This window comes from Arvicola amphibius, chromosome 10, assembly GCF_903992535.2.
Source record: "Arvicola amphibius chromosome 10, mArvAmp1.2, whole genome shotgun sequence".
Taxonomy (NCBI): domain Eukaryota; kingdom Metazoa; phylum Chordata; class Mammalia; order Rodentia; family Cricetidae; genus Arvicola; species Arvicola amphibius.
This window is the reverse complement of record NC_052056.1, coordinates 93,563,264-93,590,275: the sequence shown is the minus strand read 5'-3', so window position 1 is coordinate 93,590,275 and position 27,012 is coordinate 93,563,264. Positions and strand designations below refer to the sequence as shown.

At 48.6% G+C, this 27,012-nt stretch overlaps 1 protein-coding gene across 1 annotated transcript in view; it reads left to right on the top strand.

The window, feature by feature from the left end:
• The window catches only part of Hip1 (huntingtin interacting protein 1), a 126,433-nt gene extending 99,663 nt beyond the window's left edge, over positions 1 to 26,770 (top strand). Inside the window, 21 exon segments of the mRNA XM_038345894.2 lie at positions 427 to 610; positions 1,837 to 1,925; positions 2,826 to 2,942; positions 3,745 to 3,846; positions 4,065 to 4,208; positions 4,929 to 5,064; positions 6,233 to 6,319; positions 6,625 to 6,732; positions 6,813 to 6,949; positions 8,560 to 8,670; positions 10,304 to 10,362; positions 10,598 to 10,691; positions 12,241 to 12,341; positions 13,189 to 13,294; positions 15,003 to 15,126; positions 19,938 to 19,960; positions 19,962 to 19,982; positions 19,984 to 20,001; positions 21,150 to 21,258; positions 22,158 to 22,238; positions 22,574 to 26,770. Of these exon segments, the coding sequence (XP_038201822.1) occupies positions 427 to 610; positions 1,837 to 1,925; positions 2,826 to 2,942; positions 3,745 to 3,846; positions 4,065 to 4,208; positions 4,929 to 5,064; positions 6,233 to 6,319; positions 6,625 to 6,732; positions 6,813 to 6,949; positions 8,560 to 8,670; positions 10,304 to 10,362; positions 10,598 to 10,691; positions 12,241 to 12,341; positions 13,189 to 13,294; positions 15,003 to 15,126; positions 19,938 to 19,960; positions 19,962 to 19,982; positions 19,984 to 20,001; positions 21,150 to 21,258; positions 22,158 to 22,210 (1,923 nt within the window). The 3' untranslated portion in view covers positions 22,211 to 22,238; positions 22,574 to 26,770.
• The last annotated feature ends 242 nt before the right edge of the window (positions 26,771 to 27,012 follow it).

Here is a 27,012-nt window from a genome sequence, read left to right as displayed (position 1 = left end):
GCCTAGAATCCCCCAGTGAGGGGCTGGGGTGTGGCTCAGTGGTAGAGCACCTGCCTAGAATCCCCCAGTGAGGGGCTGGGGTGTGGCTCAGTGGTAGAGCCCCAGCCTAAAATCCCCCAGTGAGGGGCTGGGGTGTGGCTCAGTGGTAGAGCCCCTGCCTAGAATCCCCCAGTGAGGGCTGGGGTGTGGCTCAGCAGTACTTGCCTAACATGAATAAGACCCTAGGCTCCCTGTCCAGAGCACCAAAGCAAAAGCAAAAAATAAAATAAAATAAAATGTTCTTTGGTGGTTGGATCTGTGGGTCAGGAATTTGAAGATATAGAATCAAGCGTAATCCGTCAATGCCAGCAAGGAGATAAGTCATTCCTCCCTGCCTGGTGCCCCCACCCCTTGGGGCAGGCTCCTCACCACTGGTGCCCCTCACAGAGCCAGCGGGCCATGCTGCAGCTGAAGGGCCGCGTGAGCGAGCTGGAGGCGGAGCTGGCTGAGCAGCAGCACCTGGGACGGCAGGCTACAGATGACTGCGAGTTCCTGCGCACCGAGCTGGACGAGCTGAAGAGGCAGCGCGAGGACACGGAGAAAGCCCAGCGCAGCCTGACTGAGATAGAAAGTGAGGGGCTGGGGCTGAGGGTGTGGGCGGGGAGCAAAAGGGGGTGGGGCTGCTCCCCGGAAGTAAAGCGCTAGGTCCTGGCTCTTGTCCTCAAATGCTGAGACAGGTTTGGCACTGCTGAGCCCTTAGCAACCAAGGACACACAGGTGATGGGGGTTCCTATCTTGTCTCTGCCTCCCAAGTGCTGGAATTAAAGGCGTGAGCTACCGACACCCAGCAGGGTTTCTCCTATAACTAGCTCTTGTAGACCAGGTTGGCCTCAAACTCACAAAGATCCGCCTGCCTCTGCCTCCCTAGAGCTGGGATTAAAGGCGTGAGCCACCACTGCCCGGCCAGGAAAGCATTTCTTTTCATTGGGGTGCCTTGCTTTACAGTTCAGAGATTCAGTCTATTTATCATCATGGTGGGACATGGCAGCATGCAGGCAGACATGGTGTTGGAGCTGAGAGTTAATACATCTTGACTCGCAAAAGGAAGTGGTTTCACTCAGTAACTTGAGCTCAGGAGACCAGCCCACCCCCTCAGTGACACACCTCCTCCAAATAGGCCACACCTCCTAGTAGTGCCAATCTCTTTGGGGGCCATTTTCTTTCATATTACCACTCTGTGTGTGTCAGCTTCGGTCTGCAGATGAATTCGTATCAGGAGAGTGCTGATTTAAAGAAGACAACCTTTATGTCCAGTGCAGTACAAGTGTTTACCTGTAATTCCTGAACTTTGGAGGCTAAGGCAGGAGGATGACCATAATGCTAGCTTGAGCTATGTAGCAAGACCTTGTCTCCAAATAATAATAATGATAATGATAATAATAATAAATAAATAAATAAATAAATAAATTAGATAACTTCTAGCCAAGTGTGGCGGTGGACACCTGTAGTCCCAGCATTCAGGAGGCTCAGGGGTTCAAAGTCATGTTGGCTATGTAGCCAATTTGAGGCCAGCCTGGGCTACGTGAGACCATGTCTTTAAAAAAAGAAAAATAGGAGCTGGGCGGTGGTGGTGCATGCCTTTAATCCCAGCACTCAATCCCAGCACTCGGGAGGCAGAGGCAGGTGGATCTCTGTGAGTTTGAGACCAGTCTGGTCTACAAGAGCTAGTTCCAGGACAGGCTTGATAGCTACAGAGAAACCCTGTCTCAAAAAGTAAATAAATAAATAAAGATAAGAACCTCTTTAAGGGCCCCCCCAGCCAGGGCAGTGGCCTCACCTTGGTCTTTCCCAATGCAGGAAAGGCCCAGGCCAATGAACAGCGGTATAGCAAGCTAAAAGAGAAGTATAGTGAGCTGGTTCAGAACCACGCTGACCTGCTACGGAAGGTAGGAACTTTGACTCCTCTATCCCTCCTATATACCCCGCATTACAGGAGAAACAGTGCAAACCTTGGGTTTCTCCAAGATGCCCTTCTGTTTATTCTGCCTCTGCGTGTGTGTGTGTGTGTGTGTGTGTGTGTGTGTGTGTGTGTGTGTGTGTGTGTGTGTATGCGCATGTGCATGTAGTTGCTCGAGGAGGCCAGAAGAGGGCATCAGATCCTCTGAAGCTGAAATGACAAGAATTGTGAGCCAGCCAGCATGGATGCTGGGAACCATACCTGGGTCCTTTGGAAAAGCCATGTGTGCTCTTCACCACTTAGCGCTCCCATTTCTTAACCCCAGCTTAGTAAGTCTTCCTAAGTTCTGTCTTATGTGCCAGGCACAGTTAGAATTACCCATCATTTGAGGTGGGCATAGTGGAACACACCTGTAATTCTATCAGAAAGCAGAGGTAAGATCCTCAAAAAAAAAAAAAAAAAAAAAAAAATCCATGTGTGGTGACACATGACTTTAAACCCAGCACTCCAGGGCAGCCCAGACTAAATAGTAGTCACAAAAAATAACTAAGTAGGTGTAATGTCTCTTGCAATCCCCAAACTTAAGAAGCAGAGGCAAGAAGATTGATGTGAATCTGAGGCTGGCCTGGGCTGCATAGTGAATTCCAGGCCAGCCTGGAAACACACTACACCAGACAACCCCACCTTACCCCATCTGTGTATTTTTACAAATACCTAAAAGTCTAGCATCTGCAGGTCCTGACTCCATTCTGGCTTTCCTCTGGGTAGAAAAGAACTTCTGTGTCTGCCTCCTTGATCCTCACAGTCTGATAGAAATCAATGGTACTAGAAGGAAGATTGGAGTTGAGCCCGAGAGATGTCAGCTCAAGACACTCTTCTCCCCTTTCAGAATGCAGAGGTTACCAAGCAGGTGTCTGTGGCCAGGCAAGCTCAGGTGGATTTGGAAAGAGAGAAGAAAGAACTAGAAGATTCCTTTGCCCGTGTAAGTGAGCAGGCCCAGCGAAAGGTGAGCAGGAGAGGCACTTGGGATGTAGGAGGGAGGTGTCTACTGGAAGTGGGTTTTTAATAGTGTTATTGTTGCATATGTGTGTGTATGTGGAGAGAGAGAGAGAGAGAGTGTGTGTGTGTGTGTGTGTGTAGATGTACACTTACCAGCGTGCATGTTGATGTCTTAGGACAACTTGTGAGTTTAAGTTCTCTCCTTGCACCGTCTGGGTCTGGGGGTCTCAACTAAGATCATCTAGATCAGCAGCAAGCACCTTGAGCCACTCAGTCATCCCCTTGACCCCCGCAAATGGCTTTGAGGCAGACATGGGTCAGAGGACGTCATCATGTTCCAGGAGTGGCTTCCAGAGGACCTTTGGACCACTCTGAGGAGCAGATGCTGGGGACTGGGCGTGTCACTCAGTTGGTAGAGTGCTTATCAAGCATGCTCACCTAGGAGGCCCTTGGTCCATCTCCAGGACCACCAGGCATAATACCAACACTTGGAAGGTGGAGGCAAAAGGAACAGAAGTCCAGGGTCATCCTTGGAATGAATATATATACACGTATATATACGTATATATATATATATATATATATATATATATACGTATATATATAATGTTAGTAATGAATCTTAATTACTGTTGGGAAACAAAAGTTGTTGGTAAGGTCTGGGTTGTCACCTTCTAGGCTGCGTTACACGCTTCCAACTTAGACCCGCAGAGTGCACGCTCTCTGTCAATAGCTTGGGAAGCGTATACATATGTGTGCTCCTTCTCATGACTCCCAGCTACAGTGTTCCTGTTTTACCTCCGTTTCAGACTCAGGAGCAACAGGATGTTCTGGAAAACCTGAAGCATGAACTAGCCACCAGCAGACAAGAGCTCCAGGTCCTCCACAGCAACCTTGAGACCTCTGCCCAGGTGAGCCACTCCCCGTCCCCTTCCCTCTGGTTCCTCAGTCCCTCCCGTGAGCCCTCTGGCTGCCATTGTAATCCACACTCTTAAAGGCAGTGATAGGCTGTGTGGACAAGCTATCGCCGCCTGCCGTGTGGAGCCAGGTGGTGGGGTCTGGAGTCCCAGTGAAGGGGACCATTTAATGTCCTCAGTTTCTCCCTGTTTCCACATGGTGACCTCCGCAGTCAGAAGCGAAGTGGCTGACGCAGATCGCCGAACTGGAGAAGGAACAGGGCAGCCTGGCAACGGCCGCGGCTCAGAGAGAGGAAGAGTTCTCAGCCCTCCGAGACCAGCTGGAAAGCACCCAGATCAAACTGGCCAGTGCCCAGGCAAGTGACAGACATCCACTGGGACACTGTGGACGCCAGAGACGGATGGGCAGTGACAGACTCAAGGCTTTCTGTGGACAGTTCCTAAAGCCAAGTGCCTGTTCTTGTATAAGAAGAAAACTGTGTGGGCCAGGGATATACCTGAGTGGGCAGAGTGCTTGTCTCGCATGCACTGGGTCCTGAGTTTGGTCTGCAGACCACGTCAACAGAGTATGCAGGCTCACACCTGTAATCCCAGCACTCAGGAGGTAGAGACAGGAGAATCAGAAGTTCCAGATATCCTCAGCTCCCTAATACTGAGTTTGAGGCCAGCTTGAGATACATGAGTCCCTGCCTTAATATAATACGGGCTGGAGAGATGTCTCAGAGGCTCAATGCTTATACTCTTCCAGAGAACCCATGTTGGGTTTTAGTTATCTTTAGAAATCCTCTAAGACACAGCCAGAGGTGTGCTTTATTAATCTGGGTTTATCTTAATCAAGATGACGACGTTAACAGTCCTCAACCACCCTGGGAGTGGATCGCCAGGTGGGTCACTGGTCCGTTGCGCACCTCTGGACCAAGGTCAGATATTGTTTTCCAGTGTGGAGCTGACCAGCTTGGATCTCATTAGGGCCACCATGAGAGAGGCCAGGCATCCCAGTGTGGTCCCAGGTGGATGCTGCTTGGGGCTCATTGTGGTGTGCCTGGCCAACTCCCACCTCTCTGGCCTTTTTCTAGGAATCTGTGTGCCAGCAGATAAAGGACCAGAGGAAAAAACTCTTGGCAGGGACCAGGAAGGCTGCGGAGCGTGAGATACAGGAGGCGCTGAGCCAGCTTGAGGAGCCCACCCTCATCAGCTGTGCAGGGTCCACAGGTAGTCTTCTGATGCCCACCTGCTGGGCCCAGCTGCCTGGGGTTCGATCTCACAGGAAGCCCAGCTCAGGGCCATCAGCCTAGCTGCGCGCAGAGCCCCTGGGGTGTGCTCACCCTCTTCACCCTGGGTCAGTTAAATCGGAAACTCTGTGGCATACTGCCTGAGCGCTTATGACTTCGTTAGCCTGGCAGGCAAGACACCCACTGCCTCAGCCATTGGCCCATTGTGCTGTGTCACGCTGACCCTAGCACGACAGAAGTGACTTAAAGGAGGAAAGATTCGTTTGGGCCATGGTTTCAGAAGGTTCTGGTCCACAGTGAAGAGGCAGGCTTGGAAGAGCAGCTGTCTTCATGGCTGTTAGAACATGTGATGGAGGCTGATCGCGGTCATGGTAGACTGAGCCAAGAACAAGCCAGAAAATAGGCAGGAAGAACCAACTCCTGAGGTCTGCCCCCTATGACCTACACTGCCCCAATAGGCTCCACCTCCTACCTTTCCATAGCTTCCCAAAGTAGCACCAAAACTGGGAAACCAAGCACTGGGACATGAACTTATACTTGGGAGGCAGAGGCAGAGGCAGGAGGATCTTTGTGAGTTCCAGGGCAGCAGACAGAGCTATGTAGTGAGACCCTGTCTCAAAATAAAATAATAATATCAACATCATGCATGAGCTTTTAAGAGACCCTTGTGCTTCACATGCACCTTATAGCGTGCAGTGCCCCTGTAGTGAGCAGTACCATAATAGTAAAGTGAGAGGCAGTTCTGGAGGCTGGGATGTGGCTCCATTGGTAGAGTGCTTGCTTAGCATGCACGAAGCCCTGAGTTCTAGTTCTAGTACTGTAGATACTGGGTCTGATGGTTCGTGCCTGATTTCCCAACACTTTGGGGAAGGGGGCAGGAAGATCAGAACTTCAAGGCCATCCTTGGCCGCAGAGTAAGTTCAAGGCCAACCTGGGTTACAGGAGACCCCTGCCTCAAAAGAAAGAAGGAAGCAAAATAGAATGTGTCCATCACATTAGAATGAGCACAGCGAGCAGCCCTTCCCCCCTCCTCCTATCTAAGGAAAAGCCCATGGAGCAGGGACTCCCAGCGGGTCGTCCCGCCCACCCAGCTGCTTCTGTAGAGCATGCCTGAGAACTCCTTTCTGATGCGGCCTGTCTTCCCTCAGATCACCTTCTCTCCAAAGTCAAGGCTGTGTCTAGCTGCCTCGAGCAACTAGAGAAGAACCACAGCCAGTATCTGACCTGCCCAGAAGGTAAGCGGAACAGAGGACATGGGCTCTATCACGAGGGGCAACCGGAGGGGAGCTGGAGAGATGGCCAGGGGTTAAGAGCTTTCGTCCTTGTGGAGGACCCAGGTTCCGTTCTCCACACCCACCTCACCTCAGGCTGCTCACAGTTCCTGGGGATTTGATGCCCTCTTCTGGCCTCTGGCAGTATCTGCATTCAGGAATACATATCCCAGCACAGACACATGTATTAAGTGAAAATAAATCTAAAAGGAATAGAAAGATAGCAGTGCCACCATTGGGCCTGAGACTTTACTTCCTTCTCCCTGCAGACATCGGTGAGCTTCTGCACTCGATAACCCTGCTCGCCCACTTGACTAGCGACACCATCATTCAGGGAAGCGCCACCAGCCTCCGGGCCCCGCCTGAGCCAGCCGACTGTGAGTATCAGCGTGGAGGGAAGGCCCCTGAGAACAAGGAAAACAAGAGGTGTTTAAACACCTGTCTCTCCTGTCTCCAGCTCTGACAGAGGCCTGTAGGCAATATGGCAGGGAAACTCTGGCCTTTCTGTCCTCCCTGGAGGAAGATGAAGCCATGAAGAAGGCCGACAGCACAGCCATGAGGAATTTGCTCAGCAAGATCAAGGCCATTGGCGAGGTACCATTAATGATGTGGTTTGCTTTTTGTTGTTCTGTGGTTGTCTGAGACAAGGTCTCTTGTAGCCCAGGCTGGCCTCAAGCTCTCTATGTAGCCAAGGATGGCCCTGAATGCCTCTCTTCTTGCCTCCACCTCCTGGGATTACAGGCCTAGACCACTGTACCTCGTTTATGTGGTTTAATTCACTGGCCTGCTGAAGGCACCATGGTGCATCACTGCCAAAGAAGAGGATAAATTGTTACCCATCTCTAAGTATTGTTGTTGGCTTGGCAAGTGACACCTAACTGGTCACACACCCAAAAGTATCTTGAGAATTCATACCCTGAGGAGATGTAAACATTGCCTGCTCCCTCCCACTGAGGTTTCAGTAGAAAACCAAAATTCCATTCCTCTGAAGTTCATCCTGGGTACCAATGAGTTTGGCCTTGCTTACAGAACAGAGTGAGGGAAAACTGATAGGGATGTGTGGGTAACCCCAAAGCAGCCTCTCAGCAAAGTCTTCACCCAACACGGGTGATGGCTTCTCTATGGTCACATAGGTGGATCCCCATATCTCTTGCCCTTCCCTGAGGACCCTGTGCCATTAAAGCAGAATTGCATACAAGTGACTGGGAGCAATGGCTGGACCCTTAGGTATAGGCCTCTGCACCCCCTCCTATGAGCTAATATTGGAAGTCAGCAAGCCCAGCTGTGACGGGCTCTCAAAAGTCAGCATAGCCCATCTCGGGAAGGTGGTGGCATTGTTGCTCAGAGGGTGGCACCTTACCATAGGGCACGCATTCATTCCATGAAGCTATAGTGTATATGTTGGGTATCCACAAAATGACTTTCAGAGAGGCTGAAGTGGTGGCTCAAATGCATGAGATCCTGAGTTCAATCTGCAGAACTTGTATTAAAAAGAGAAAAGAAAAACGGCTGAGCATGGTGGTACAGACTTGAATCCACAGAGCTGGGCAGACTCACCAGCCAGGGAAGAGCCTTGGATAAAAGGTGGATGGTTCCTCAGGAATGACACCTCAGGTTGTCCTCTGGGCTTCATACATACATGAACGTTCACATCTGTACATACGTGTGGCCCTCTACACACATGACCATGCACACACAAAAAGTTTGCATTAGGTATTTATGAAAGTACAGATATGCTTGAGCAGCTGTTTCTGTTCGGTGCCCTAGCGCTGAGGCAGAGACCTGGTTAACAGTAAGATGACTGGCTTTGGTGGGACCTGCCTGTAATCCCAGCTCTTGGGAGGCTGAGGCAGGGGGATCAGGAGTTCGAGGACAGTCGGGGATATGCGGAGAGTTTAAGGCTAACCTTGGCTTCATGAGACCTTGTTTAAAAAAAAATTAATACCAGACATGGTGGCCCACACCTTTGATCCCAGCACTCGGGAGGCAGAAGCAGGGGGATCTCTAAGTTCATGGTCAGGCTGGTCTACCAAGTGAGTTCCAGGATAGCCTGGGATACACAGAGAAACCCTTTCTTAGGGAAAATAAAGGGGTTCTGGGTCGGAAAAGGTGTGGTAGCTCACACTCTTAATCCCAACACTCAACATCCATCAGAGGAAGGGGACGACTTTGTGTCCTTTTAACCTCTGTGGTACTGCTCACAGGAACTGCTGCCCAGGGGCCTGGACATCAAACAGGAAGAGCTGGGTGACCTCGTAGACAAGGAGATGGCTGCCACTTCAGCTGCCATTGAGGCTGCCACCACCCGGATAGAGGTGAGAGGACTCTGTAGGATTTCCCACAGCAACACTCCCGTCAGTTCCCTCGGGCAGCACTGCACTTCAAGAGTGTCTTAGACTCCTGCCAAAGAAGCCAAAACTGCTCAGTGTGATGGTATAGACCTGTGATCTCAGCCCTGAGGGTAGAGCAGGTGAATTCAAAGTCATCCTCTGCTGTATAGTAAGTTTGAAGCCAGCCTGGGCTATGTGAGATATTGTCTCTTAAAGAAGGAGAAAAGAAAGAGAAAACAAAATCAAAGGCCAAGGCCACTGCACCAATGAGGGGATGAAAACGAGGTCCTTACAAAGAAAGAGGAGCGGTTTCCTCCCAGGTAGAATATTTTGCTGTCGGTCACCTGGGGTTCCCTTTCCAGGCTGGCTGATAATCACATGACTTAGGTGAGTTCCACCACCTGGCTGGGGTTTAAATCCTGTTTCTTTAGAACAGCCATTGATGTAGCTTCATTTCTGTTGCTGTGATAAAACATCTTAACAAATAACAACTTAGGGGCTGGAGAGATGGCTCAGTGGTTAAGAGCACTGGCTGCTCTACGAGCGGTCCTGAGTTCAATTCCCAGCAACCACATGGCGGCTCACAACCATCCATAATGAGATCTGGTGCCTTCTTCTGACCTGCAGGCAAAACACTGTATACACAATAAATAATTTAAAAAAAAAAAAGTAACTTAGGGGAGAAGAGTCTATTTTTGCTTACAGTTTGAGGGCACTGCAGGGAAGTCACGGTGGTAGGAACAAGGAAGTCACCAAGACAGGAGTTGGAAATGCTCATCACATCCCATCCACAGTCAAGAGCAGAGCATTAGTACATACGTGTTCGCTTGCTTGCTTGCGCTCAACTTGATTTCTCCCCTCTTACGCAGTTCAGTACCCCCTGTCTAGGGAATGGTGCTGCCCATGGTGGGCTGGGTCGTCCCACATCAGTTAACTTAAGGCATCCCTCCTGCAGACCTACCCACAAGCCAACCCCAAGTTCTCCCGTTTGAAACTCTCTTGCTGAGTGAGTCTCGGCTTGTCAGGTTGAACCGCTAGAGCCAGCCTTCACTGTCATAATAATAAAATGCCAGAGGAAGCCTGATGGGTGTTCAAGAACTCCTCAGGAGCAGCTGAATGGGCCCTGTTGGAAAGGTCTCATGTAGCTCCTTTGGTGGAAGACTCACTCCCTGCTCTGGTGTGAGCACCCACCTAGTGGATCTGGTAGCAGCTGGCCCTGGGGACAGGTACCGCAGCTCTTAGTGTGCTTCATGTACAACAGCCCAAGGGCTAAGGTCAAGACTTGCCCTGGCTAGAGCCGTCAGCTCCAGCTGATAGACAAGAGAGGGACCTGGGGTTTTCCTGACTCACAAAGACAGAAATGAAGATACCGAGATTCAGCCTTCTAGGCTACCACACCTTGTTGGATCCAGAGGGTATCAAGGCAGTGGTGGTGGATCGGGTTCATGGTACATTTAGGAGCCATGCTTCCTGGGCTGGGAATGTAGCTGGCTTAGAACCCCCCATCAGTGAGGACCTGAGGTCGTTGTTTATCAGAGAGTATGAAGGAAGCCTGGGCTCGGTTCCCAGTAATACACACAGAGAGAGAAAAGAAACCAGACATGCTTCTTTTTAACAGGAAATACTCAGTAAATCTCGAGCAGGAGACACGGGAGTCAAGTTGGAGGTGAACGAAAGGTCAGTGAGAACATTGTGGTCGCAGTAGGTAAGCAAGATCCTTGAAAGCGGGGCCCACAGGGAACTGCCACTTAGCAGCCTGCCTCCAAGGCGACGCCTCAGGGTCCTCCAGCAACCCCAACACCGGTGTTTCCTGCCCCTCATTGCTACTCAAGGTTTTCCTGGCTTAGGGATGAGAGAGCACGTTGTTCTTTTTCTTCTTACTGTCCCGTCACCGACCCTTTCTTTTTACTAGGATCCTTGGTTCCTGTACCAGTCTGATGCAAGCCATCAAGGTCCTCGTCGTGGCCTCCAAGGACCTCCAGAAGGAGATCGTGGAAAGTGGCAGGGTAGGCAGGGCTGTGGTGTCAGCTCCCTCTCCCTCCGCGTGTGCTAGAATCTGGTTTCGCTGTGGGCTCCAACGGTACTCCACCGCGGGCAGATCTGCCATCCTTAGGGATATTTCCCAGACACCGTGGGCAGTTGAGGGTTCCTGGTGGCTGCCTCTAGGGAGCAATCAGCCGGTAACTAATAGCGCCAGCTCCCAGAGGCCATACATACAGCCCTACTGTGGAAACCCCACTGACGCTGCAAATCTAGGTCTTTGGAGGACAGCTGAGGACTTTGGGAAACTGGGCAGATCCCAGCCATAGACCTGGTACTGTTCTTCCTCAGACATGGGAGACGGGTCCTATAGATTTCCAGACCTGCAGATACTTAACTCTTTTAACAATCCAAATGCTCATAAGGCTGAGGCAGGAGGATCTCAAGTTTGACCTCAGTATGGGCTGCATAGCTGGACCTTCTCTCATAACTTCCTTCATGAATTGAGGATGTAGCTCAATCAGTAGAGTCCTAGCCTGTCCCAGACTCTGCATAAAACCATGCATGGTTTATTTCCAGTATTGGGAGGCAGAGGCAGGCAGATCTCTGAGTTCAAGGCCAGCCTGGTCTATACATAGAGACCAAATTATGGGCTGGAAAAATGGCTGAGCACTTCCTGGTCGTCTGGGTTCAGCTCCCAGCATCCACATCAGTGGCTCACAACTGCCTGCAGCTCCAGCTCCAAAGCATCAGATGCCGCTGGCATCACTGGGCACCTACATTTTCTTACACACACATACACACACACACACACACACACAATTAAAAGTTAAAAATAAATCCTATTTAAAAGATGGAGATTTACTTTAATTCATTACCTCTAAGGCTTTAAAGATGTTATTTTGCTTCATTGCATCTTAGTTTTCTTATACCTAACATGAGAATAAAGGCACATAGCGCTTGAGAGGCATTCTGTAAAATTAGCTGTTAATAGCTGGGTAGTGGGCCTGCAAGCTGGCTCAGCAAGTAAAGGAGTTTGCTGCGACACCTAACAATATGAGTTCAAGCTCCAGGTCACGCGTGATAGAAAGAGCCAGTTCCTACAAGCTGTCCTCTGATCTCCACGCCTGCACCATGACATGAACATGTCTACCTACATGTACAAAATATACATGTACAAAATATACAAATAAATGTAATTTAAAAGGAAAAAAAAAACCTGGGTATGGCGGTACATGCCTATAGTGTTAGCACTTGGCTGAGGCAGGAAGAACAAGAACTGGGTGATAGCTTAGGCCATGTAGTAAAGCCTGTCTAAAAACAACCCAATGGAGAGATGGCCCAACAGTTAAGAACACTTTCTGCTCTTGCCGAGGACCAAGGTTTGAGTCCCAGCACCCAGTGTGGCAGCTCACTACCCTCTAACTCCAAATCCAAGGCATTTGAACCCTCTTCTGACCTGCACACTCACGTGGTGCATGCACATGCAAGCTAACCAGTCATATATGAAATCTGCTTAAGGATGAAAATAAAATAAAAACAACTAACCAAACTATTCCATTTTTGCTTCTATAGGGTACTGCATCCCCTAAAGAATTTTATGCCAAGAACTCTCGGTGGACAGAAGGACTTATATCTGCCTCCAAAGCTGTTGGTTGGGGAGCTACCATCATGGTGTAAGTGACTTCCTCCAAGGCTTCTACATCACCTTCCCCATTCCACTGATCCACACCGGACAGTTGCTAAGAGAGAAAAAGTATTCATTTCATAGCATAGAATCTCTCTAGGTAACCCTGGATAGCCTGGATCTCACTATGTAGACCAGGCTGGCCTTGAACTCATAGAGATCCACCTGCCTTTGCCTCCCAAGTGGTGGGATCAAAGACATGCAACATCATACTTGGGCCCAAAAGTTGTTAAAATCTGGGGCTGGAGAGATGGCTCAGTGGTTAAGAGCAATGACTGCTCTTTTAGAGGACCCTGGTTCAATTCCCAGCACCCATATGGCTGCTCACAACTGTTTGTAACTACAATTCCAGGGGATCCAATACCCTCATACATACATACATGAAGGCAAAACACCATACAAATAAATTTAAAAACAAAAAAGAGAACATATCTAAAGAATAAGCTGGAGACAGACATGGGGTGTATATGCCTTCAATCCTAGCACTTGAGAGGCAAAGCAGATGGAACTCTGTGAGTTTGAGGCAACTAGAGCTGTATAGTGAGACTCTATCCCAAAAAACTACACCTGAGGTGGCCCTCTGGCTTCCACATGCTCTCTTGTCGTTCCCCCCCCCCCCCCCACACACACAGACACACACACACACACACACACACACACCTTTGCGTACATACACAAATAAATACAAAAGTACAAAAAAAAGTGGCTAGCACTGGAAGTTTGAGAGAGAGGACAACCTGGGGTGGGGCAAGCAGGCTGCCTTTCCTGTCGAGGGGGGATCATGATGGCTTCTGCTCTCTGCAACCTCACCCCTCGTGGCTCTTCTGGGTTCTCAGGGATGCTGCTGATCTCGTGGTCCAAGGCAAAGGGAAGTTTGAGGAACTGATGGTGTGTTCACACGAGATTGCTGCTAGCACAGCCCAGCTTGTGGCTGCATCCAAGGTAGGCACAATCATGCTGGCTGCTCCAGCACACAGTGAGGCTGGCTGAGTTAGAGAGGACTTGAGCCATGAAACCAACTTCTAGGACAGGTGATAATCCATAGCCCTGCTTGGTTGGGTCCTGAGTAAAAGTTCAGCCCTTTTTTTTTTTTTTTTAAGACAGGTTTCCCTGTGTAGCCCCGGTTGTCCTGAAACTTGCTCTTTAGACCAGGCTGGCCTTGAACTCACAGAGATCTGCCTGCTTCTGCCTCCCAAATGCTGGAATTAAAGGCATACGCCATCACTGTGTGATGCTTTTGAGGGTCCCAGGCATGCCAGCCTCCAAGTAGCAATGCTGTCATTCAAGGAGCATTTGGGTGAACCAGGTGACATAGGCCTGTCATCCTGCCTACTTGGGAAGATGAGGCAGGTGAATTAAAAGTGAAAGACTAGCTGGGCTCAAAGTGAATTTAGTGACAACCTGAGCAAGACTTTGGCTCAAAATAAAAAATTTAAACAGGAGCCAGGGAGATGGCATTTGCTGCAAACCTGATAGTGTGAGTTTGATCTCTGTTACCTACAAAGGAGGATGAGAGACATGAATGCCACAGTTAGTCTTTCATACGTGTTGTTCTCTGACTTCCACATGCACACCTACACAGAAATACTGCATAAATAAAACAATAAAACGTCATTTAAAATCCGCTGAGGGTAGTGTTTACTGGCAAAGCACTTGCCCTGGTAAGAGGCAGAGGCTATCGCTCAATAGTAGAGCCCCTGCCTAGAATCCCCAGTGAGGGGCTGGGGTGTGGCTCAGTGGGAGAGCCCCTGCCTAGAATCCCCCAGTGAGGGGCTGGGGTGTGGCTCAGTGGTGGAGCACCTGCCTAGAATCCCCAGTGAGGGGCTGGGATGTGGCTCAGTGGGAGAGCCCCTGCCTAGAATCCCCCAGTGAGGGGCTGGGGTGTGGCTCAGTGGTAGAGCCCCTGCCTAGAATCCCCAGTGAGGGGCTGGGGTGTGGCTCAGTGGGAGAGCCCCTGCCTAGAATCCCCAGTGAGGGGCTGGGGTGTGGCTCAGTGGGAGAGCACCTGTGTAGCAATCATATGGTCCTGGGTTCCATTCCTAGTATTCAAAATCAAAACAGTATCTGTTCACTGAGCATGGTATCTGTTAGCCCGGCATGCTGGCACACACCTTTGATCCCTGTACTCAGGAAACAAAGGCAGGTATCTAGTCTTCTGTATTCGAGGCCAGCCTTCTCTATTTGGTGAGCTCCAGGCCAGCCAAGAGTGATGAAACGATACAGACTAGAGGTCACCTGACTGGTCCCTTACAGTCACCCATGTCTGCCCCGTTGTCTCTGAACCACTGCCCTGTTTAATCCTCACACAGAGCCATTGACCAAGATCTCCTCACCAGTGAAACAGAACTTCACCCCATGAATGTTCTTTGTTCCTCCCGTATCTCTTAGGATCACAGGTTTCCCCCCACACAGAAGAGTTTCTGCAGACAGTTGTGCAAGCTGGAGTATAGGGTAATCCAACCTATATGCCAGGGTCACTTTCCCCTCTAGACATGTCGGGGGTTGGTCCCACAGGAAACAGTGACCTTGAGAGGTTGACTGGTGACCTGGCGACGACACTTGGTGGTGGCTGAGTGCCACCAGGCGAGCTGCTTGGTACGTCCTCGCTGCTTCTAATGGAGCTGAACATTAATGTCCTTTGTCCCGGCAGGTGAAAGCTAACAAGGGCAGCCTCAATCTGACCCAGCTTCAGCAGGCCTCGCGGGGAGTGAACCAGGCCACGGCCGCTGTGGTAGCCTCAACCATTTCCGGCAAATCTCAAATTGAGGAGACAGGTAACTTTTCAACCACTCTGAATCTCTTTCACCATGATCTGTAGAAGGAGCAGCGGGCTGTGTCCCGCCACCCAGCTCCCGGCTAGTTTACACCTGAAATAACAACACACAACTGTATTCATTTAAACACTGCCTGGCCTATTAGTTTCAGGCTCTTATTGGCTAATTCTCACATCTTGCTTTAACCCATATTTAGTAATCTGTGTAGCACCAAGAGGTGGTGGCTTACCGGGAAAGATTCTAGCCTACATCCGTCTTGGGTTGAAGAATCATGGTGACTGACTCATTGCCTTCTTCCCAGCATTCTTTTCTGTCTACTCCACCCACCTATCTTCTGACCTATCAGGCCAAGCAGTTTCTTTATTAACCAATGAAAGTAACACATAGACAGATGACCCTACTCAATCATTTCCCCTTTTCTGTTAAACAAAAAAGAAAGGCTTTAACTTTAACATAGTAAAATTACATATAACAAAACAGTTATCAAGTAAGAATTACAGTTACAATATTTATATCTACTTTATCTTTTATCATAACTAAGGAAAACTATAACTATCTATCCATTCTTCAACTCCATCAAAGACTCCAGAAGGATATAATATTACCTAAGTAAACAAGAAATAAGCAACTTCCTAAACTTTAGAAATGACAGAAACATCTCGCTGCCTGGACAGTCACCCAAAGTTCCTCTGTACCGTTGGGGCGTCCATCTTTGGCCTACAGGCACATAGTATCCAGAGACATTTCCATGAAGCAGGAAATTCCAAAGACAGTTCAGTCACTTTCTTTTGTGTCCTGCAGAATGTCTCACAGACTCTTTCATGAATCAGGAACCCCGAAAGACCATCTTACCTTTAGGCAAGTTCAACAGTCCTCTCTCTGAGGGTTCTTTGTGTCCAGTTTATGCAACAATCCAGGCAAGAGCAGTTTCTTGCCCAAATGGCTATCAAACTCCATAAGGAGCCTCTTTGATGCCCATCTTCCTCTTGAAGTAGATTGGTGCTGCCAGGAGCAGATGTGTCTCATTGTTATGAAAAGTCCTAAGTTATTAAAACATTAAATGCCATATTCTGTAGTCTTTGAAAGATATGAAGAATGTCTATCTAACTGAAATATATCTCTATATATTCAGAAAATCTAACTAACATGACTACAAGCTTGACTATTATCGATGATTATCCATTAATGACCTATATTTCCTAATTATACATTACATTTTTAAATGAACTATACAATCACAATACCTTAATCAATATCAGAAATACATATACATATAACAAAATTGACCTTAAAATCCATACCAATGCAAATTACTCATATCTATACCATATCCCCCTTTAAATGTAAAAGAACATTTATAAACAATATTTGGGAATATGGGCTCAGTTATTTCTCTCCAAACTGCTTCATGCTGAATGGGGGTGCTGTTATTCAGGTCTTTCATGGTGTAACCTGTGTGATAGGTTCCTCTCAGTCAGTAGTTGAGCAAAGTAATTTTTTGAGGGTGTTCGCAGCAACCTTTCAGGAGGGCGTGGTCTATCATACCATATTGGGATAGAAGCAATCCACAGGGTCTCATCCTCTGTGAAAACAAAAGAAGAACTTTTCCAAAACATCATAACCTTAGATCCAAATTTTGAAGTCAAGGTATTTTCAAAATATCTATCTTGAATTAGTTCAGCAGCATTTATAAACAAATATCTTTTAGCAGCTGTTAGTTCTTCCTCAGCATTCAAACAATTCAAAGAGAGCATAATAGCATACAGTATCAAGATTCTCTGTTTATTTTCCATCTTTATGTGGCTTTACTTAACCTTTATTTCTTTTATTTTTACTTTTACTTTTTGAGACAGGTTCTCTGTATATCTTTGTCCTGGAATAACTCTGTAGACCAGGCTGTCCTTGAATTCACAGAGATCTGCCTGTCTCTGCCTCCCAGGCGTTGGGATTAAAGGTGTGTCCTGCCACACCTTGAAGTCACAGAGGTCAATCTACCTCTGCCTCCCAAGTGTTGGAATTAAAGGTGTGTACCACCACACCCAACTACTCTTTTTTTTAAGAACTTTAACCTTTTTCTTTTCTCTCCCAAGCCAGCATATATTTTTAACACACAGTAAAAACATTTAGAGGTTTTTTTTTTTTTTAAATCTCTCTTTACTATATATCTCTTTTTCTGACTACATGAGTCTTTTAAGGAGAGGATGAAAGCCTTGGCTTTGATGACTGGATCCAGCCCATTCATTAGCTTTCCAGCCTCATGGCGGAGGTACTGGCTGTAGCCATTTTTATTGCCACAACTCTATGGCCTTTCAAGGTCCCTGCCAGCAAGCAAACTTCAGCAGTGTGCTTGCAAACCACACAGATTGCCTGCCTAAAAGAGTCAAAGTTTGCCCTGGCAGGATGGCTCTGAAAGCCAGCATTTTAAAACGTAGCAGCTTTTTTCCTGCTACGGCTGAAAACCGAAAAGCATATGGTCAGCTTTTCATCAACACTATTTAAGTGTTTCATGGCAGGACCTCTTAAAGAGCTACAGGGTTTTGCAGCTAAAGCTGAATCAGGAAGTCTCTCTTAGATGAGAGCACTTGCTTGCCTCTAGCAAGCAGAGCAGACCCGAGAAATTGCTGCTACCAAGAAGCCACGCTTTACTCTATTCTCTTCTGCCCAGAATTACCTCCCAAGCTCTCTCAGGTTTTATGTGGATTTAGCCGTCATGTGGGCACCATTTGTAGAAGGAGCAGCGATGATCTCAATTTAATTCTGTTTTTTTTTCTTTTTCCTTCTTTCTCTTTTTGCATGTGATATGCTTGTAGGTATGCATACAAATATGTATGGGGGCAAGAGGTTGGGTCTCTTCCATTGTTGATTCTCCCCCCCCCCCCCGACATGGGACCTCACTAAGTAGTCCTGGCCTTAAACTCACAGAGATCCACCTGCCTCTGCCTTCTGAGTGCAGGGATTAAAGGTGTGCGCCACCTCACCCAGCTCTTCCTAGACACACTCTTACGAAGGATGTATTTGGCTAGGGATGTAGCTAATCAACCACACTGTGCTTCTCTGGCATGTATGAAGTCAGGTTGTTCTTTTGGTCTTTTTATAGACATGCTGACCTCCTGAGGCAGGACCTCACATAAGCATGAATTTTTTTTTTTCTAGTTTTTAAGACAGGACCTCAATATGTCACCCTGGCTGTCCTCTAATTTGCTCTGTAGACCAGGCTGGCTTTGAACTCGACAGAGATCTGGCAGCCTCTGCCTCCCCTAGTGCTAGGATCCAACCACATGAACCACTAGCCCTTGCTATAGTGGCAGGCTATTAAGTAGATTTTATGGCTGGGGTTGTAGTGATGCTTAATCCCAGCACTCAGGAGGCAGAGGGGCAGGCAGATCTCTATGGGTTCGAGGCCAGCCTGGTCTACAGAACGAGTTCCAGGACAGCCTCCAAATGTAGAGCAAACCCAAAAAGAAAGAGAGAGAGAGAACCGAGAGAGAGAGAGAGAGATGAGAGGAGGGGCGGAGAGAGAGTGAGAGAGAGAGCGAGGAGAAAGAGGGGAAAAAGAAAAGAAAAAGAACAAAAGAAAAAGAAAAAAAAGTATATTTTTTTTTGTCTGCTACTTCCTGAGGTCAGAGGAAAAGTCACTAGAGGTCTATCTGTCCCCAGAGAATCAGACCCTTGTTAACCGTGAATTAATTAATCTTCTCATTATTGTGAGCAGATCAAAGACCTTGGTGAAAGCAACTTTTAAAAAAGAAAGATTTGAGCTCAGAGGTGACTGTTGCCAAGTCTGATGACCTGAGTTCAATGCCCAGGACCCACGTGATAGGAGAACTGGCTCTCTTTGGCCTCCACTCTCACAGCATGGCACGTGAGATGTGCACACACACTAATAAATGTGTAAAAAAAAATTTTAAGAAGGTAGGGTTTATTTCAGCTCACAGTGTGAGGGTACAGTCCATGGTGGTGGGAAGGCGTGAGTGTGGGTGGCAGGAGTGTGAGGCAGCTGGTGACATGGCATCCACCATCAGGAAGCAGAGGCGGGTAAATGCTGGTGCTTACCCCATCTCCACCCTCACCTTGCTTAATTGCTCGCTTTTTGTCTGTCTGTCTATTTGTCTGTTGCTTTTTTGAAACTGGGTCTCACTGTGTACCTCTGGCTGACCTGGAACTCACTATGTGATCAGGCTGTACTCAAACTCCCGGAGATCCTCCTGCCTCTGCCCCCATAGTGCTGGGGTTACAGGAGACCTCACCTAGTTTCCCATTTTCCTCCCCTTTAATTCCCTCCAGGACCCAACACATGGATTATCACTGCCTACTTCTACAGTGGCTTTTCCCCACTTCAGTTAACCTAGTTTAGAACTCCCCTACAAACGTGCCCCAGGCAATGTTCCATAGTGATTCTCTATCCGTCCGGGGACTGATGAGATGCCTCACTAGGAAAGAGAGTTTGTCACTAAGGCTGACAACCAAGTTCAGTCTCCTGGACCCACACGGTTAAATGCACCCTCACACACATGAACATCCCCTGCCATGCCCCTATACACACACTAATAAACACACAAAAAAAGGCATGCTTCCGGGGACCTACTTCCGCCAGCCAGGCCCAGCCTTCTAAACATTCCACACGCCTCCCAAAATAGTACCGACAGATAGAGAACAAGTATTCCAAACTGAGCCTGTGGGGACAGTTCAGCTTGTAACAGTATGGTGGCAAAGTGCAGGCCAAGCTCTGCAGTGGGGGGAATCGCAGGGTCCTCCGCAAATGTCAGCTCTGGACATCATTTAATGGAATCTTCCTGTGTCCATCCTTGCAGACAGTATGGACTTCTCAAGCATGCACACTCACCCAGATCAAGCGACCAGGAGATGGATTCTCAGGTAAGAAAAACCAAGCCACGTCCTAAGGTCGGGGCTGTCTCCTTTCCCTGCACTTCAACCCCCAGTATCATTCCCCCATGGGGAAGCCAGAGAGAAAGAGAGTAAACTCGGGAAAATGAAGCCAGGTGGTGGAGCATGCATGTAATAATCCCAGCACTTGGGGGACTGAGGCAGAGGACTGCCATGAGTTTTGAGGCCATATGTGCTATAGAGCAAGAATCTATAAAAAAAACAAAAACAAAAAACAAGTGGGCTGGAGAGGTGGCTCAGAGGTTAAGTGCACTGGCTGTTTCTTTCCAGAGGTCCTGAGTTCAATTCCCAGCAACCACATGGTGGCGCACAACCATCTGTAATGAGATCTGGTGCCCTCTTCTGACGCTGCAGCATACAGTGCAGGCAGAATACTATATACATAATTAATAAATAAATCTTTTAAAAAAACCCCTCAGAGGTGGCTTAGCAGTTAAGAGCATTTGCTCACAACAAACCTGTACTCCAGTTCTCGGGGGATCCAACACCTTCTGGCCTCTTTTGGCACCTATATACTCACTTGAATATGCACACCCCCCCACACACACAACACATATGTGCACATACAATTAAAAATGGGAACAAAGAGGTAGAGAAGGCTAAATATTATGTTGTATACCTGAATCCTGTCACTAGGGAGGTGAAGACACAGTGTGGTTTAAGGCCAGTCTATGCTACCTGTGATCCTGTCTCAAAAAAAAAAAAAAAAATTGTACTGGGGGCTGTGCTATAACCTTAGCAGGCTCCTCTCGGGCTAGGAAGATAGCTCCATCCATTAAGTGGATTTGAGTAAGCTGTGGAGATGGGTTGGATATGATGGAAGAAGGGATCTGAGCCACAGAGAGACCAGATTAAGTCTAAGGAAGACAAGTCCCAAGGAGTGGTAGACCTACAATCCCCCAGTGAGGGGCTGGGGTGTGGCTCAGTGGTAGGGTACTTGCCTATCATACATGAGTCCCTGGATCCAATCCCTCCTACTTCAGAAGAGACAGAGACTGAGAGATACAAGGGAAAGATACAATGGTGGGAACATAGCTCATCTGTAGGACATTCAGAAAGGTAAGGTTTCAAACTGAATTAAACCAATGGCAGACCCTCTTCACACCCTTTTCCCACAGGTTAGAGTTCTGGAGCTGGAAAATGACCTACAGAAGGAGCGTCAAAAGCTAGGAGAGCTTCGGAAGAAACACTACGAGCTGGCTGGTGTTGCCGAGGGATGGGAAGAAGGTAGGCTCACTTTGGGTACTTCCTGTCGGTGCCGCAGAAGAGACAGGCCTTCCCCTAGTAGAACGGGACCCTCTGGCCTGTCACTTTCTGGTCTTCTTTTCTCCTTTCCATTCCTAAATAACCCTTAAACCTAAAGATGGGCACATCGTAGAGAATTAAGAAACTTTAAAGCTTCAGCATTAACCTGGGTGGTGCACATCTGTAAACCTAACACTTAGGAGACAGAGGCAGGAAGATTGGGAATTTGAAGCCACCCTAGGCTACAGAGCCAAAACCAAACAAATTGAATATTATAAAAGCTTCCACATTGACTGGTGAACCCGTGTCTTCATTGCTGCAGCCAGGACCCTCCCCGGTTACTCACCTTGATCTGTTGTTGTTGTGCACAGTTGTGAGCTGTCAGGTGGGTCCTGGGGCTCGAAGTTGGCTCCCCTGGGACCGCACACACAGCCTTGCTAGCAAGCCTGCAGTAGATGAAGACTGGCCAGTGGAGAGTTGGCAGGCAAGGCACACGGATTCTGAGGTTCTGGCTCTAGAGCTGCAAAGGACCACAGTGTGGAACCAGGAAGATGGCTTAGTAGCTAAAACTGCAAAGCTTCATCTGACCACAGCCCACCTTCCTGGAACCCACAGGAGGATAAAACCAATTCCCGGAAAACTTGCCCTCTGATTTCCACACTCCAACCCTGGCGTGTGTGCACCGACACTTATAACACAGCGCGTGCGTGCGCGCACACATACACACACACACACACACACACTTTTTAAAGGGTTTTTTTTAAAAAACAAGTATGGCCGTCATAAGCTTGAAGGTCTCTTACATGGGGTCAGCCTGGCATGAAGAGTTGATGTGTGCACGAGGTTCCACTGTGAAATGTTTCTGTTGTTTTTGTTTTTAGGGACAGAAGCATCGCCGGCTACTGTTCAAGAAGCAATACCTGAAAAAGAGTAGAGCCAGCCAGCGCCCCACACGTCAGAATGTAAATCCCTGTTCCCCTTCTGTCTGTGACAGTCCCCACCCTGGCACACCAGGTCCTTGCAGACCTCTCCATTGACAAAAGCTGAAGCCCATCGTGTCCCCTCATGACTCCTCCTCTGTCTGAGTGCGTGATGAGTCCTTCCCTGTGGCCCTGACGTATAGGCAGGCCAGTGTTGGCCATGAGCAAGCTCAGGTCCACAGAAAACAGAGGCACAGCCAACCTCTCCCGCCTGCTCTCTACTTCCTCATGGGTCATGTCCTGCATAGAGAGGATTCTTGTCACGGGGAGCTGGAGAGGGACATCTGACACCTGTTCTTTTTTCCCCCCCTCCTCAGTCTTTGCATTTTGTCATTCACACAAACTTGTGAGCATCAGAACTTCCGCTGGATTGCAAACCGGACTGCCACCTGAATCACAGTCAGAGGGACAGGATGGAGTGTCCTGGCGGAGAGCGCCAGAGCCATGGCTCGCCCCTCCACTACACTTTTACCAGTCAGCGGATCCCCTCCTACTTACTATTAGGGTGGTCGTTTGTTATTTTGGTTTTATATTTGGGAAGTTTCACACGGCCAACTTTCCCAAAAAGGGTTCCAGCCCTTCACCCCCACCCTGAGCTCTGAGCCTTCTGAGAGGAAGCCCCCCCACACACACACCAGGGTGCGGCTCAGCTACGGCCTGGTGCTCCATCTCAGCTCTTCTGTCAGTCACGACCACTCCCCAGAGTGACAGCTCTCCTCTGAAGTCTGAAGCAGAGCTAGTGCCTTTATTGTCTGACCCCTGGTGCCATCTCGGGGCCTCTGTCCACCTTCACAAAGCCAGGGAACACCAGAGTTTAAAAAAAAAAAAAAAAAAAAAGAAAAAGAAAAGAAAAAAAGAAAAGGTGCCAGGGGCCCAGCAGTGCAGGTGACATTTTTCTTTAGGAGCTCATGTGACCAGGTTTACCACTCCATCACGTGCCAGTATAGAAACCACACTACACTACAGCCCCCAGAGCGGACTTCTTGTGCCATGGACCACCTCCCATCAAACCTAGGCAAGGCCCTAGAGGGACAGAAGGGAACCAGAAGTGGTTTCCTTTCCCAGCCGCCTGCTTCTGGCATCCTACTGAACCAGATAAAAGATGGTTCTGTGTGCTAGTTATTCCACAGACCCACTTGCTCCCATCAGTAGGATAAGAGAACTCGGCTCGGGTAGGACTCTTCATATTTATTACTAACAATCTTCGTGCAGCACCTGCCCAGAGATGCTTGGAGCAGTCAGGCCCAAGGGTGACTGACTAGGCCTGCCCCTCTGCCGTCAGTCTTCACAGACCACAGAGCAACTAAAGAGCCATCTCTGGTCATTTTCTGGCCTTGGATTCTAAGCAGGCAGGTTCCCCGAAGAATAGAGAAGCAGGGAAGAGGAAGAAGGGGACCACTGGCTATGACAACCGTCTCTGCCACTCCCCACTCTTGCTCCTCCTGAAGCCAGGATGGAGACGGAAGGCATCCCGCCCTAGATACGAGCAGCCGGACAGCAATTTGCCACTCTCAACTGGAACCGCTGAAATGAAGTGACCTTCTGATCTGTAGGATGGAGCAGGGAGGTGGCATCTTCCTTCTTGATCTGTCCCGCTTAGGTGCAGCCAGCAGCACGTCCTTAAACCTGTCCCCTGTGGGACACGGCTGGCAATGGGTTGTGAGACTAATGTTTGATCACTGTGAATCAACCCCTTCTTCTTGTTCCACCCACCCCTACTCTGTCCCCAAGTATTTTCTAAGCTGGCGCTCCAGGAACTCCCAGCAATGCAGACGACATCTGCTGAGACACATGACCTGCAGTAGAACTGGCCCAGTCTGGTGCCAGAAGAATGTTTCTCTGCTTAGAATTTCTTGAGTCCGAGGACCAGAACAAGCAATGTGTGGCATTGTGGGCCCGTTTGTGCCCATCAAGCCAATCCATGTGCTCACCGCAGGTCAACTTTTCCAAAGGTGACCACTGCATGGTCAGCCCTTGTTTCTAGCGTCGAACCACGCACACACGTGGGTCCCAGCAAGAGGAAATCAAACAAGCAATAGAGCAGGGCTCTCTGAGTGAATGGCATGCCTGTCATTTCTAAAACCCTAATAATTAATCTTTTCCTGAGTAGTGAAACAGTCAAGCGCCCCAGCACGAGGTGAGTCAACAGTGCAAGGGTCCTACCGCTCAGCGTCCTGTCAATCAGAACTCTTCAGTGTAGTCAACAGTGCAAGGGTCCTCCTGCTCAGCGTCCTAGCAGAACTCTTCAGTGTAGTTCAAGTCGGGAATTGCCTTTCTTTAGCCAGGCTTGGTAGTGCAGACCTGTAATCTTGGCATTCAGGAGACTGGCGCAGGACGATCCTGAATTAAGGACAGCCTGGGCTACATTCTGAGACCTTGTCTCAAAAAAGGATTTAATAAAATTGGATTATTTATGTGTGTGTATAAACTATATATAACTTTTTTTTCTTGAGATAGGGTCTTACTAAATAGCCCTGGCTGGCCTTAAAGTATCTACATGCACTTCATTGTTCTTGAACTCAAGAGATGCCCCTTCCTCTGCCTCCCAAGTGTTGCGATGAAAGGTGTGAGCCATCTCACTCAGCCTAGACCATAATTTGTTGGCTCTGCTGCTACCTAAACATGAGTCTTTAACCCAGTGGCCGGACATACCAAACACTGAAAATTCTTGCGGCCCAGAAGGAACTTCTCCTGAGGCTCCGTGGACTAAAGACTGCTGTGTGAGTGTGGACAGATCCTCGGCACAGGGACCTGGAGGGCTGAAGGGTTAGCTCAGCGGTTCACTTCCTTCCCTTCCGGGGGGGGGGAACCCCAGTTCTGACCCCAGCCCCCACATCATGTGCTCCTGAACCACCTCTAGCTCCAGCTCTGAGGGATCCGACGCCCTCTACTGGTGGCTTACACATACGTTGAGTAAAAGGGACTCTTAAGGAAAAGTATTTTTTCAAGATAGAAATTGGACAAAATAATGGCTCTGATGGGTTGATAAACGCCAGTCCAGCTGTCTCGTGGTTGTCTTGGTGTTGTAGTTTCCTACTGCCTCAAGATTAAGGATATGTCTGTGCAAGGGAAGATCTGCCTTTGTGGGGTTAGTTTCATATCTGAGCAGTGAATTTAAATGACCATACCAGGCTTGTCGGTACAATGCCTGCAATCCCAGCACTTGGGGAATATGAGGCAGGAGGATCCTCAGTTCAGGTCTAGCCTGGACTATATGCTGAGACCTTATCTTCAAAAATACCGAAGAATAAATTAGGACTGTAACCTAACTGGCTTGTTGACTGTCCTGACCCACAACGCTGTTCCTAGAATCCAGCCTATGTATGTGCCCTCAACCCCATAGCTGGGAGAGTCACACACCTCCAGGGTGTCCTGTCTCAGAACAGGGGTGGCTGATGAGTCAGACACCAGGCTTTCGACCAGGTAACTTGAGGTCACGAGCACCCGTCACCTTAGTCTGCTGTGACCTCTCTCACCTTAGGAGTTGGTTCTCATCTTGTGTCTAGGGAAGCTTTCACTTCTTTGTCAGCGACTTGGTTGTAGGAGGGTCTCCGGCACCATTTAACTCTCATTTGAGGGGTGGGGGGTTGAGATAGGGTTTCTCTGTGTAGCCCTGGCTGTCCTGGAGCTCATTGTGTAGACTAGACTAGCCTCGAGCTTACAGAGATCTTGCCACCACCGCCCAGCATAACCCTAATGTTTGATAGCTGGCAAAAGTCAAGCTACACTGTTGCCTTTCCAGATCTCTGAGAACCTTGCTATAAAGCAAGCCTTTGGCCCAACACTGGCCTGCCAATAAGAGTGGCCTTGCCATCCGCCATGATCTTGATCATCCTCCCACCAGAGCAGCTTTGCCCTCTCTCTGCCATCTTGGACCCTCCATATTGGCCTTCCACACAGAGTGGCTTTGCCCTGTCTCCACCTCTCGGGTTCCCAGAGACCACACTGTCTGATGGAAGCCATCAACAGCGATCCAGAACAGCTGTTGGCCATTCTTGTCCCGCAGGTCCAGCCCACACAGGACTGGCCACCACATTGGTGGAGAGCCTCCTCTCCCAGTAGCCAAAGCCAGAAACGGCTGGTTAGATGGGGCTGGATCCAGTTCCAAGCATATAGATCCTTCCAGGACATTTTTTCAGGTGACCCTCAACTACCTCAGGTTTGAAGACCCTAAGTTAAACTGATTAGCATTCTAGGGACAAACCGAGGAATCCCACTAAATCTTGGTGATAACCTAAATGTCTCAAGCTTATAACAGACTCTCAAACTTGCAGGGATGGGGTTGTTTTTTGGTCGTTTATGCCCCCCTTCTGTTTTTCACCTTTTCCACAGTTTTCCATTGGAACAGTTCCTATCAGTGAATTTCGCTTTTCACTGCGTGCCTACCTTCCCAGGGCAGGTGGCCACCAGCTCTTGTCTCTTCCCAACAGTACTTTTGTTATGGAATGAGAACCTTTCTTTGTATAATACATTGCAACTGTGTTTTCAACTTTTCCAATAAAGATGTCAGCCTAGCCATGGAGAACAGTGATGAGCAAGGGGTGACAGAGTGGCCCTGAGGATTGGGCTCCGTTGTCTTGTTTCTGACTTCTGAGATTCATGGGCTCCACACGACGGCTCACTGCCACCTTAACTCCAGTGCCCAGGTATCCAAACACCAACCATTGACCTCAGGCTCCTACACATATGTAGTACACATGCATATACTCGAGCACACACATACCCATAAGATATACCTTTTTTTTTTTTTTTTTTT